At 44.6% G+C, this 14,346-nt stretch overlaps 1 protein-coding gene across 1 annotated transcript; it reads right to left on the reverse strand.

The window, feature by feature from the left end:
• Positions 1–799: 799 nt before the first annotated feature.
• LOC308162392 (exocyst complex component 3-like protein 2) lies at positions 800–3,216 on the reverse strand (the record flags this gene model as incomplete). Its single annotated transcript, XM_080536549.1, is given in 3 exon segments — positions 800–2,309; positions 2,311–2,379; positions 3,161–3,216. Coding segments are annotated over 3 exon segments (1,635 nt in total).
• Positions 3,217–14,346: the final 11,130 nt, after the last annotated feature.

Genomic DNA, 14,346 nt, shown 5'->3' on the forward strand with positions numbered 1-14,346 from the left:
TATAGAATAAAGAGGTATTAAACAGCATGTCTAGCCATAGATCATACTTTGCATTGCAATCTACAGAACAGTGAATTGCACAATAATTAGTTATATAATAGGAGGACAACAGCTTGACAAGTACAATTTTTTGTCAACACTAACATCAAGGTATCAATTTCAACTGAAAGGTTTAATAAATTCATATTCATATAGGCTATAGCTTATTACAGTATGTTTAGTTATCAATATACAAGAAAATCAATATTTCAACATACATTTTATGTATAAAGATATTAATCAATCATGTATAGTCTTACTGTAGATATCTTTCACAGCTATTGACACTTGGAAACAGCTTAAAAGCCTTTAAATCGATACCTTCATAGATAATCAAATATGTTTCACATAAAACCAATCAGAGAAATTAATCTGCATACTGGTACATACATGTACAATGAAACATGAAGAGTTATCTGAGCTTTACGTTTCTGAGCATGTACAGTATAGGCAGTACCTGAGGTCAAGTGTTGTCATTGCATTCTCTTGAAATGTATTTGTTATTTTTAATTGTGTAGCATAAACTGCACTTGTATTCCTTCTCAGTAGTTACACAGTATTTCTGTGATTCTGCCCCGTTGTAGAAAAAACTGAAATTGAAGGCTTTATTAAGATCGAATAAGTACTCGTCAAATTGTCTGCAACAACAAACTTCTGCCTCTCTGTTTCAGAGCAGAAAGCCAGTCATTTGGTCATCCAAGCTCCATCATAATAATTAGTCTTGACATAAAACAGAACACACAGATCTGATTCCTTTACGTTATTCCTCCTCGTTAATTTGGGGTTCTGATGGTGGTTGTGTGTTGCAGTTCATGGCAGTTCTCCTACGGTGCCGCCGGGGCCTGGTCTCAGAGAACCAGTTGGAGAGGGTCATGGCAAGACGCAGGATGCCCAGGCTGACGCAGTGCACCTCCGACGTGACAGGGATGTCAGAGAAGAGGGCGTGGTCCCGGCACAACAGGGCGGAGCTGTCGCTGCTCTCAAAGTCTCTGACAATGTTGAGGATCTCCTGACGCTCCGTCTGCCGCATCATCCCCCGCACATTCAGAAGAGTGGAGACGTGCCTCCGCCGTATATCTGGAAACTCCTTCACCAGAACCGCAACCTCCATCTGAATAGATGGGGTGTCCTCCAGGAGAATGATGTCAGCTAGGTGACAGATGACACTGTCCAGCCAAGACGATCCTGACTCCAGGTCTTTGAAAAGTCCTTTGAGCTGTTTGGCTTCATCCTGTAGGCGAAAGGCCATCCTCTTCCTCATGTTCAGAGATGTGCAGATGACCCGCCCACGCATGATGGCACGAACATACTCCACCAGGACACGCCTGTGCACCTCTCCCACCAGTATCTGATACGGTGGGCAGTCCATTCTTCTGAACTTCTTGAAGTGTTGTTTGATACTGGCTTCAATGGCCTCAAAGGCCTCGGTGTTGTTCAGCCATTTCCTCTTCACCAACTTGTCAAAGAAACGCCTGATGTGCTCAAACAGTCTGTCAGTTAGGACCCTGACTGACTGGTTGATGATCCTCTCCAGGGAGGAGTTTGCTCTCTGAGAGGACTCCTCACTGCCCTGTGGGTCACACTGCCTGCAGCACAGAACAAGGGATCTGAGGGGAGGACAGCAGTTGACCAGAGCGATGCTCCTGGAGACACATCCATCCCCCCGGTCCCCAAACTCAGCCTGGGTCTCATGAAACATCTGCACCTTCCTCTGGAAACTGTACAGGAAATCAGCCAGTCCATTCAGGCTGCAGCGGGCCACTCTGGCCCCCAAAAACTGGCTCACAGCTGTGGATCTATCCAGGTCCATCTTCAGTCTCTGGATGACAGAACGGGCCAGAGAGGACTGGTACTCCTCTATGTGTAGCGTCTGGGCCCAGCGCCTTTCCTCCTCATCCAGAACCTGAGTCAGTTCCGTTGTCACCTTCTCCCCGACAGTGTTGAGGCATTCCTGCTCCAGTCGGTCCACTGTGTCTTGGGGCAGTAGGGGCTCCAGTGGGGCGTAGTTAATGGGTGTGGTCGTGCTAATGGTGCCCAGGACATCCCTGTTGTAGATGTTGTAGAACCAGTCCAGTAGGGAGTAGACGTCAGTGATCTGAAGTGGCGAGACAGTGATGGTGTGCAGTCGCCGGGCCACTGCCCGGTGGTAGCTCTGCACGTACACCTGGAAGGCAGCGAACTCCTCCGGGTAGATGGACACCGCGTTCCTCCGCGCCGCGTCCAGGTCGTCCACCATGCGGCCCCTCAGGCGCTCCAGGTAGGAGGCCAGCTGCCGCGTCGGCCTGCTCCTCCTGCTGGATGACCAGCACCACCAAGCCCAGGTTGGGCCCGGCGCTGGCACTTTTGAGATATACTGTATATCATAATATAGAATATATTCTTATTATTCTTAATAATTATAATTTTAATTATGATAATTATAATTCTTTTCATGTGGATTTCTGTTTAAATTATTTTCATGAACATTATTGCATTGTTTAAGAGAGGTTTCACCTTCCTTAGGGCATCATTCTTTGTTTTCTCATATTGAAGCAGAAAGTCTGTCATTGCAGATACATCTTGACTGTTGTTCTTGTGTTGAAAATGTTTTGGTTCTCAGGATCAATCAAAATGATCACTGATAATTTAAATGGATTACTTGTCTCGTTGAATTGTTATAGAAGCTCAGTCTATTACTGTAAGCTACTGAGATGCTAACCTGCGGAATGTCCGGATGACGTGCGTTCTAATTTAGTTGTCGCTGCTTTCTGATACAGGATCCATAGACGTTAGTTTGCAGTATAATAATCATTCATTGCTTCCATACATGCTAACAAATGCCTTACTCAATTGTGTAGAAACAAAACAACAAAAACTCAGTGCCAAATGTCGGTTGTAAAGTCTGACGTTTAGCAATTTCCGGGTCCAAACCAAAAATTCCCTGCACCAGAGTACCAGTGTACTAAAGCGGTAGAATTCCCTGATCGAATCGACAGCGCGTAAAGTACTAAAACAGCTGAACGAAGGGATGGGTGTTCGTTTGAGTAGGGGCCGAACCAGTGCGGGTCAAATCGCGACCGGGCTGATGGGTACGAACAGGATTGAAAAGTTGGAGTTCGGGGACTATCAAAAACCTGTTCACTAAAACCCGATCACGTCTGGCAGACCTAGTCCTTGACGGACGGCTGGCTCGTTCATGTGTCATCCCAATGGCGATGCTTACTGAAGCATTTGGAGCCAGATGGGGGGCAGTGGACGACTACGAAGGACTGGGTCAGTTCCGCTCTGAGGGAGGCGCCGACAACGACGAGTTCGCAGAACCGATTTCAGCTGCAGAGGTACTTGGGTCCTGTAAGGCAGTGAAGAACAGCTCAGCCCCCGGCCCTGACATGATCAGTAAGAGCGCAATACTGAGTTGGGATCCGACGGGCGAGCAACTCGCTTGGCGGTTTAATACGTGGTTGGCCTCTGGGATCATACCCAACGTCTTCAAGGAATGCAGAACGATACTACTACCCAAGTCCTCTGTCCAAAGCGAACTGGACGTGGTGGGAGGCTGGAGGCCTATCACCATAAGCTCAATGGTTCTGAGACTCTTTTCGAGGATAATAACAACGAAGAGACTGCCGCGTGCCTGTCCCATTAATCCTCGCCAGAGGGGCTTCATTGCCTCGCCTGGTTGCAGTGAAAACCTGATACTTAAAACTGTCATCAGACGGTGCAAACTAGAGAAGAGAGACCTGGGCGTGGTATTTGTCGATTTCGCGAAGGCGTTCGATTCCGTGTCGCATGAGCACATCCTGGGTGTACTGCGGCAAAGAGGTTTGGATCAGCACATAATAGGGCTGATTGGCAACTCATATGAGAATTGCAGGACGAGGATCGAGGCCAACGGAGAGGCATCTCCAGCCATCGACATTAAGGTGGGAGTCAAGCAAGGTGACCCCATGTCACCTCTGCTGTTCAACCTGGCATTGGACCCTCTCATCCAGGCTCTGGAAACCCATGGCAATGGATTTCTGATCTGTGGCAACACAGTCACGGCCCTTGCGTTCGCGGACGACTGAGTGCGTCCTGGGAGGGCATGCAGAGGAACCTGCGGATTCTGGACAGTTTCTGCGGGCTAACGGGATTGAAGGTCCAGCTGAATAAATGTCACGCTTTCTTGGTTAAAACGGTCAAGACTACATATCGTGGCCGCAAGACATATGTAGTCAACAACTGTCCAAGATGGAGGTTGAGTGGAGAATAACTCAACTTCATAGGGCCTGACGAGACCGAGAAATACCTCGGCCTCAAGGTAGGCCCTTGTATAGTGACGGGTGCCTTTGACCCAGTTGAAAAACTGAGTCAATGGGCAGGGAAGATAAAGGCTGCGCCACTGAAACCTTCACAGAAATTGGAGCTGCTTACACGGTATGCCATTCCGCGGGTGATCTACACTCTGGACCACTGTGAAGTGGGAACATTTGTTCTGCGCAAGGCAGATAGTGTGATCAAGAATGCGGTCAAGGAATACACCCATCTCCATCACTCGACGTGTTCAATTGTTTTTCAGACTCGGATCTATTCATACAAGGGACCCAGCACTTTCCCGTTTTTCCCATAATAAGTGACGCGATCTGGTGGAATGATCAAGGAGGGGGCAAAGTCATTTTTCAGTTTTTTACATATGCTTAAACTACAGATTGTAAGCTTTCAAATGATGTGTCATACATAGACATCGGGAAAAAATGTAAGACAACATGAGTATTTGAAACGTGTTAACCCTGAAAACTAAATCCTGAGGAAATGGCCTTCAAAGATTTTGGACTTTTTCACACCTTCACACAAGCAGGTAATGGGCGGTAACAATAGCTGGTCAACCCCACCCCCAACCACTCCCCCTCTAGCTTGACAGCTATCAGCTGTCAATACTGGTCACTGGGTCAGACAGCTATAGTTATACAGCTATAACATTATTACCTAGCAAGGTATTACCTACGCTAATTACCCAGCTTATTATTATTTATGGTTGTTGTAACTGTTATTGTTAGTCTTTTAATGATACAAAAAAGTCTTCAATCAGAATCAGAATTTATTTTACAGTACACAAGAATAGGTAGGATAAAGATATCACTGTAAATATTGTGTCATACTTGTTGTTTTTATTGTGCTGTTCGGGGTATTCCATCAACTTTGCTAAAGGAAAGTCCTTATTTTGGGGAATTACCTTTAGCAACATTGATGGAATAGCCCCCATGATGTTTACATTTGTTGTTGTTGTTGTTGTTGGACTACTAAAGTATTTGTTTCAAACCAATTGTTGGTGGATTCATTATGAGCATGAATAACAGATTGTCTTATATAATCAAACCACATTTTCCCATTTAGCTAGCAGTTAGTTCACTGTAAAAATCCTAAAATTGTAAGACAAATATTTTTGTAATATTTTTTTTATTTGAAGAAATCACACAATTAAGACATAAAACAGATTGGAACAAGCCTAAAATGGTATCAACATGGCTAACATACAAACTATATACAATTATACATTTCTGGGTCACAAACAGCATTGTACTATGGTGCTTGCACATGGCCCGAAACCAAGGCAGCCAGTCTGTCCCTTGTAGCATTCCCAGAGGTCTCGTTACCTGCTAGGGGCTCACCGGGAGGTTGGGGGTCAAACATGTCCTGTGCATCTGGATCTAGCTCCAGCATGTCTCCATTATCGAGACACACATTGTGCAAAAAGGCACAAGACGCAACTACCACAGGTGCAAATGTTGGTTTAACCTCCAAGGCTTTGAACAGGGTAGATCTCCATCTGGTCTTCATCATTCCAAAAGCCCTTTCTACAATGCTGCGGCCTCCGGAATGATAATTATTGAAGCGCCCCTGTATTTGTCCAATAACGGGATCCTTGTATGGTGTGATGAGGCAGATTGGTGTGTCCAAACAGGGATAGCCACCATCACCCAGAAGCATGTAACCCCTGGGAGGGTACTGTCTGGTCCTGTAAAAGGTACTGTTCTTCATGATGCGTGTGTCATGAACCGACCCCGGGTAGCCTACAAAGATGTCAAGGAATCTACCCTTCGAATCACAAATTGCCTGCATGTTTATAGAAAAGAATCCTTTGTAATTTAAATAGTCAATTCGGTGTAGTAGAGGGGGTTTGATCCTGATATGGCAGCCATCTATTGCACCCACAACGTTGTTGAAGGCAGGGCTTCCTGATAGCAGGGCAAATCCTTGCCCAACAGCATGAAGCTCTCCTGCCGGTGGGAGAGAGATGGCTCGCTTGAGGTTGTTCCAAATGTGCTGTGCAACTCTGTGGATGATGCGGTGGACTCTGGCTTTTGGCACATTGAAGACACGGCATACAACCTGATAGGACAGTCCATGATCCAGCCAGTACACATAAATGAGGACTTCCATCTGATTTCCCCAGCCATGATCCTGTTCCCTCTGTAGGAGCCTCTGCAGACCATGCATGGCTCTTCTGCTGAGGCGGTCCTGTCTCAGCTCAGCCTCTACATTAAACCATAAACGCAGGATGGGCAGGTCCTGACTCAGCTTGCAGTATCTCATAGGATGACCAGTCTGTAAAAGGAAATACGTTCACATTCCTTAGTCTGAATAGGAAAGATTTTACTGCAGGACATTTCTCCATTCCCCATCCCCCAAGCAATGTCCCCATCCCCCAATCAATGTCCCCATCCCCCAAGCCATTTCCCCCCAATCCCCCCAAACCAAACACATATGGAACAAACACGTTAATACCACGATAGCATTAATTACCACGTAATTACGCCATGTACGCATTGTACTGCACACAGATCATCACACAAATCAATAATACAAAAAGTAAAAGGTCGGTTACTCGTTGAGACAACATTTACATGAATAACCACTATACTAGCATGTTGTGTTGCTTGGTAAAAAACTTTTTTGCAGTCTATCGTACATACCAAAAACTGTCCCATCAGTCCCATCAGTATTCTGGCGCGTCGAAGACGTCTTGCTCTTCCATGATTTCTCAGGTGTGTTGATAATAAACGAAAATAGATGCTTATAGCACACGCAACAGAAATAAACACAGCTGAAGAAGGCATTGCGAGATGTGAGAATTCGCCGGCAACATAACGCGTCACCCGTACCGCGTCTAAACCACTGTTGATGACGTAGGCGCCGTGAAGGGCTGTCCCAATTCATAGGGCTTAGATTTCAAGGGGTATGGCTTGTGACTCTGTTCGAAGGCCTTGGCTTCGAATCGAGTCACACTCGAAAACGAGCCATAGGGGTAGAAAAGGGAATTGGGATTGGCCCTAAGCCTCACAGGAATGTCTTTGCAGGACTCCCAGAGCAAGCAGAGTGGATACAGTATGCACCAGCTCCAGGGGAACAAAGAGTTTGGCAGCGAGAAGAAGGGCTATCTGATGAAGAAGAGTGACGGGTAGGTGGCCTGATGAAGATTGTCAAAAGCCAATCTTTAGTCTAATCCTTGAAATAAGCTTAATCAAGGTCTAGCATACCAGCCCTCTATGGACCATTGGTAACAACTTCATTTGTGGTCGTTGTTGCCACGTTTTCATGTTGCTGCCACATAGATTAGGTGATAAAAAAGGACAACAATTATTACTTGATATGTTTGTCACCTAGGTTACGAAAGGTCTGGCAAAGGAGAAAGTGTTCAGTAAAGAGTGGCATCCTCACCATCTCACATGCCACAGTGAGTACTACATCACCCATAATCCATAACTACAGCAACGCACGCATGCACACACACACACACACACACACACACAGAGTGATTTATGTTTCTTCTCTGTAAAGTGGCCATACCACCTCAGGAGGGTGTGGGTGGGTGCAAAGGGTTGTAGATATACCCACAATAAAAGGACTATTGCTTCATAGCATATAGCTTTCATTGGCTAAGCTCATTCATTTCTTAATATTCTCTTCCTGTCATTTAGTCCAATAGGCAGCCAGTGGGACTGAACCTGCTCACCTGTCAGGTCAAACCCACCGGGGAGGACAAGAAATGTTTTGACCTCATCTCCCGTAAGTCACAACACTACCGGTAGTTCTTGACTTGACTCAATTGAAAAGGACTAGGATCACAAACCGGCACAGCACAGTTGAGGAGCTTAGAATGATAAGGTTCTATCTCCGTTTAGGGTAGTTCAGAGATATTGAGCGTCACAGTTTTTACATTCCATTATGTTTTGTGAGATGGAACCTTTGTATTTGATGAATTACTAAGTAAAAAATGTCAACATTTAAAAAATAACACCACACAGGCATTAATAAACACCTAATGGATCAGATTATGTAAAAAACAAAATTTTGACAAAAATGGAGATAGAACCGTATAATTGTAACGTCACGAGTTGATGAGTGAGAGGTCACAGAGGACAACTTAACAAAAAAAAAAACACATCTTCTACCTCAACAGTGATTACAGAGACAGTACCAAACTTGGCTAGGAGTTTTTTTTACAAAATGTTAATGTTTAGTGTCACAAGAGGTACAGTATGATGTTGCATAAACTAAACTGTGGGTCATCTTTCTCTCTCACACAGTTAATCGCACATATCACTTCCAGGCTGAGGATGAGCAGGAGTTTGTGATGTAAGATACTTACATATTAAAAAACGTATTTTAGTAGCCCAGGCTTTTGTTTAGTTAAACCAACCCTGAGTATGGTTGTGCTTAACCACAGGGTGACACTATTACACAGCTCATCTCAAGAAACATAGATACTGGAAATACCTTTTTTGTCCAAAGATCATGCATATCAGATTTTGTGCAGATCCACCCAGAAACTGGTCATTTTTATGGTGGAAGTGGGCGTGATCAAAACATGAACCATACCATATCAAAACAACTCACTCTCACTGACCCATGTGTGTGTAGATGGATCTCTGTGCTGACCAACAGTAAGGAGGAGGCTCTGAACATGGCGTTCCGCGCGGGGGAGGAGAGTACAGGGGGGGAGGACTCTGTGGAGGACCTGACCAAAGCCATCATAGAGGATGTGCTCCGCATGCCGGGCAACGAAGTGTGCTGTGACTGTGGCGCTGCAGGTAAGCCCAAGTGTGTGTTTGTGTGTGCATGTGTGCGTGCGTGTGCGTGCGTGCATGCGTGTCACAGAAAGAGAGAATCCAGCCCAAGACAGAGAAAGAGAGAATCCAGCCCACAGCCCTCATAGGGTTTACCACGGTCATCAGACACATCATACCCTGTCTGCTTCATGCTGCTGTGCTGCACTGCTGCATCTATTTCCTGAGGAGATGAATCCTCCTTCTCTATTCCACTTCCTGTGGCAGGTCTCCTCCCACCCTACTGCTACCCGGGCAGATCCCATCGCTCAGGCTTGTTGTGTATTCTCTTAATGCAGCAAAAAAAATGACGCAGCTCGACCCCCTCTCACTCTCACTCATTTTCTCTCTCTTTACCTCGCTCTCTGTCTCTCTCTATCTCCCCCCTTCTTTTGATTGTTAATGTGTTCAAATAGAAAGCAAAAAAACAGGAACACGTTCCATCAATGATAACAAGGGGATGATGATATACAATAATATCCCTCTCCCTCAGCCCCATCCCTCTCTTTTTAATATTATTGATGGTTACATTTTGTGAAATGATGCATTCAGCCATACAAATATGGTGTTACAAACTCCTTTGTATACCTTTTGATTAATTATTTGTGATTAATTTGTCGTTGTGTGTGTGGTGCCATTATTCAGTGCTTTCAAGGGCACTGTTTCGACTTGATATCAAGTCAAAATGGACTGTGCGCCCTCTTTGCGCCGTGTTTAAATAATGTAACTGCTTTGGTCTCCCTCCACAGAGCCTAAGTGGCTGTCCACTAACCTGGGCATCCTGACCTGTATTGAGTGCTCTGGGATCCACAGGGAGATGGGCGTCCACATTTCCCGCATACGGTTTATTGAACTGGACAACCTAGGGTCTTCCGAGCTCTTGGTATATTACATTTTGCTGTATTTTAATTAGATAATCTTAGAGACCTAGTAACTAGTCGAAATTTAAATAGCTTTTATTAAACAATCATTTTAAGCAGTAGAGACAGTATGCCTGCTCTAAATTATGGAATTGTAGAGGTGGACTTGTGGATGTGTAGTTTTATTTTATTTTATTTGTCTTTTCTCTCTCCTTAGCTGGCCAAGAACATAGGGAACAGTAGTTTCAATGACATCATGGAAGGGAACTTCCCGAGTCTCTCACCAAAGCCCGCTCCGTCAAGTGACATGTGAGTCTCTACATAATCAGATTCCAGTCGGTTGAAGACACTGAGTTCAATAGGGTCTGTTGACTTTGACCACTGTCACGTCACTGTAATTGTTGCCAATGCTAGAGGGTCACTTTTAGAATGTTCTTGTCCCACTTTGGACCCCTGCTTTTTGTGTCCCGCCTCCAGCCCCAGGACAGGAGGGCATTGAGGTTGCCCACGACGATGGACACAGCAGAGGTAAGTCAACATGTAGAACACATCGACCAAGGACATACTAACTATACTAATGAAGTATTCTATTCTGTAGCTATAGGCCTGGTGAAGCTCATATGAACTCTCTCTCCTCTCTCTAGCGGCCAGCCCAGTGACAGCTGTGATGACGCCTTGTGAGGGGAGCGGAGCTTCAAAGCCCAAGAAGCGTTCCCTCCTCCAGCGGATTCTCAAATCTGTGAGGAGCCTTGGCAGCTGCTGTCCACGCAGACAGTCTCCGTCCAACGAGACCCAGTAACCGTCTTCACGACGATGGACACAGCAGAGGTAAGTCAACATATAGAACACATAGACCAAGGACATACGAACTAAACTAATGACGTATTCTATTCTGTAGCGATGGGCCTGGTGAAGCTCATATGAACTCTCTCTCCTGTCTCTAGTGCCCGGCACAGTGGCGGCTGTGACGACGCCTCCAGAGGATGCATCAAAACTTAAAAATTAAATAATTTGGATTCCATTCCTTTTCCTTGTGCATTTTTCATATCTTATGAACTTGTTATGCTGAAGATTGTGTAACTAGATAAGTGGTCTTAACAATATCATAGCTAGAAGCAACTGCGATTACAGTAACAAATATAGTAGCTAAGCATGTTTACAGCCATGCCTGAGGCAATATCCCAATAGAAATGTAATCATAATAAGAATCATATACAAGAATCATAACAAGACATATAAGGAATCATTAGAAATATACATGAGCTAGAAATGGTAGGCCTACTGAAGAAAGATGGTCATACATTCTCCCTCCCTGATACTAAACAACAAAGTAATTACTATTAAAGTGATTATTACTATAAATGTATTAACTTTAACTTCATGAAGCAGTTTAATTGGAGTTGTTAGCCACATAAAGAAAATACATATCTAAAACTGAATTATGAAGGTTACTATGGGATTAGGTTAGAGAGAGAGAAGGAATGAGGATTGTGTTAGTTACAAGCAATATCCCCCTACCTGGTCCTACCCTTAAATGTCCACTAGATGGCAGGCATGTATCAGCATAAATCAGGGGTCTCCAACCTTTTTTCATCTGAGAGCTACTTTGAAAAAATGTAAGTGGCCGAGAGCTACTCATATCTTATTACTTACCTTCATTCACATAACGTATTCTTTTGTCTTTTTGTCTCTTTCACAACATATTTTGCATGTGTGTTATAAGTGCACTGACTCCTGTATTTTGAAGAGGAACCCCCAAGCAACAAGAAACAGGAGAGAAAAAAACGTTACTCGACAAAACAAGGTTCATCAAAAAAGCAGGCTTTGGCTTGGCAAGGGATTGGTTTAAATCACACTCCTGGGCCCGATAACATGATGTGTCCTTAACCAGTATCAGTCAAGCCTGACAATAAACGTGTGGTATAAATGCACAGCATAAAAGTGAGGAGTTTAGGAACCGGCAAAGAGCTCATGAACTACATTTCCCATGAGGCCGAGCAGCTCCAGTGCTGAATCTTGTTCATCATGGGCCTCTCTCTAAAATGTTTAATCATTGCCAAAATATTAAATTGTGATCAGCTGCATATGACTAGCAATTAGCTGCATGTACACATCAGTAGCCAGCTGCCATCTCCCCAACAACACAATATTAACAAGTTAAATGTGTTCGTGTCATTGAGGTAGACTAAAGTCTAAAGTCTAAAGTCTCTAAAGAGATTACATCAGCGCCCTTTACTGTGAGCATCATTGTGTGGCACAAAGTTTTGTATCACATTAATAACGTGAGTAAAATGATACAGAGTCCCTCAGTCAGTATGGAAACCCTGAGAAATGAAACGCGTGCCGTGGAGGAGTTTTTAAAAGATTTAAGAGAGAACGGTTTCATTGCTGCTCGCACAGATGCAGAAGAAATCACAAAAGCAATCATTGACAAGGCCGGTGAGGAAATGGCATTTGAGTTTCCAAAACAAAGACGGCATTTGGGGCGCACTGTTTTTGTTTGCCTAGGGCGGCCAATCACCTCACGCCGGCCCTGCCTCCCTCCCTAGTCCCCTCTTCCTCCCGTCCACACCGTGTCGAAGCGATCCGTTAAGAGAGTCATTACGTGCTCCTTCATCAACGGTGGAGGGAAACCTTGGCTGATTCGCGGTTCCTCTTCTCAGAGACGGGGCTTCTGTCAGCCCCGGCTGTAACCAACGGAGACGCCACCCTAATTTGTCCCCCCCCCCCTTTTTAATTAACGTCCACGGCGCCACAGAAATATAACTCATTCCCCGGGATTTATATGAACATTTTAATCACAGGAACATAATCTGTTATTCAGGGGAGGCTGGTGGAGGCAGACATTGGCTCGTTGTAATGCTTGGAATGGAATGAGGAATGGTATTTAATACATTCCATTCTATGCGTTACAATGAACCATTCCTCATTCCATTCCCATCCTCCGATTTCTACCTCCACCAGCCTCCACTGCTGGAGATAGATATCCACATGACTGGACTTATCCACATTCCTGAGAATTACAAGAGATATTAATAAAGCCATTGTAGCCAAGAAATCACTTAATAAAAACTCTGTTGAGGCTCTAAAAATGTATGGCGTATACATTAAAATGAATGTCCCAACCTCTGGCTGTGTTTGTTGCAAAATTAGGAACACACGCACACACACCTACTCACACACACACACACACACACACACACACACATACATACACTCACACACACACGCACACGCACACACACACACACACACACACACACACACACCTGCTATCATCATGTTTTACTGCTTGATAGGATATATAGGGAATATGCTTTGAACCTTGTGGGAAATTTCCACGATCTAAAATCTGTGATATTATAAGCAAGGAGTTCATCTGAGAAGGAGAGGTAAGTCCCACAGACACACACACACACACACACACACACACACACACACACACCTGCTATCATGTTTTACTGCCGGCTTGATAGGGTGATTAATTCATTTTGCCATTTAGCAGACGCTTTTATCCAAAGCGACTTACAATTACGAATTACAGGGACATTCCTTGTGAATAAGCCCTTAACCTTGTGGAAAAGTACCACGTTCTAAAAAATGTCGCTAAGTTGTCCAATCTTCCCAGGGTTGTCCTGCTCTTTACAAACCTGGTCTAGCTGGGACACCTGTCCCCACTGGGTTAGTATGGCCTCCCCAGTGGGACTGTGTTCGTCCCAACACTTTCATCAAGTGTTGTTTGTAAACCACTGACTATTTTGGCCATCCGGTAAATGTGGAGACATTTTCTTGCACTCGAGCAGACAAGATGTTTCTATACACTACAAACCACATTAGTTACAACAATCAATAAAGACAAGTGAGCCAGTTCAAGTGGCAGCTTATACATGGCCTTACCCAGCATGCCCTGCACCATGTTTTACAGAGGAGGTGGTACAGTATGCTGTCAATCTTGGGCAGATTTTTTTTTTTTTCTCCAAACTTCCCTCTTGCAACCACTTTGGTGTATGATAATATGAATCGTATCTGTCCTCTGCAGGCTTTGTAGGTACTCCTTAGCCAACTGTAACATGAACAAACGTTTTGAAGATAGCTAGTGGTTTGCACCTTGCAGTGAAGCGTCTGTAGGTCAGCTGGTGACGTACCCTGCGGATGGTAGCCTCTGACACATTCACGCCTACCTCCTGGAGAGGGTTCCTGATCTGTAGGACAGCTGTTTTGGGGTTCTTTTTTTTACTTATGATGAGCATTCCTCAGTCATCCACTGTCTGCCTTGGCCTACCAGCCCGTTTGCGATTGCTGAGCTTTTTTTTCTTTTTTCTTTTTTATGATGTCACTGCACAGATGATGAAACGGAACATACCCGACTTACCAGAAACACC

The sequence above is a fragment of the Nansenia antarctica genome, assembly GCF_963989245.1.
Source record: "Nansenia antarctica genome assembly, chromosome: 7".
In the NCBI taxonomy this organism is placed as follows: domain Eukaryota; kingdom Metazoa; phylum Chordata; class Actinopteri; order Argentiniformes; family Microstomatidae; genus Nansenia; species Nansenia antarctica.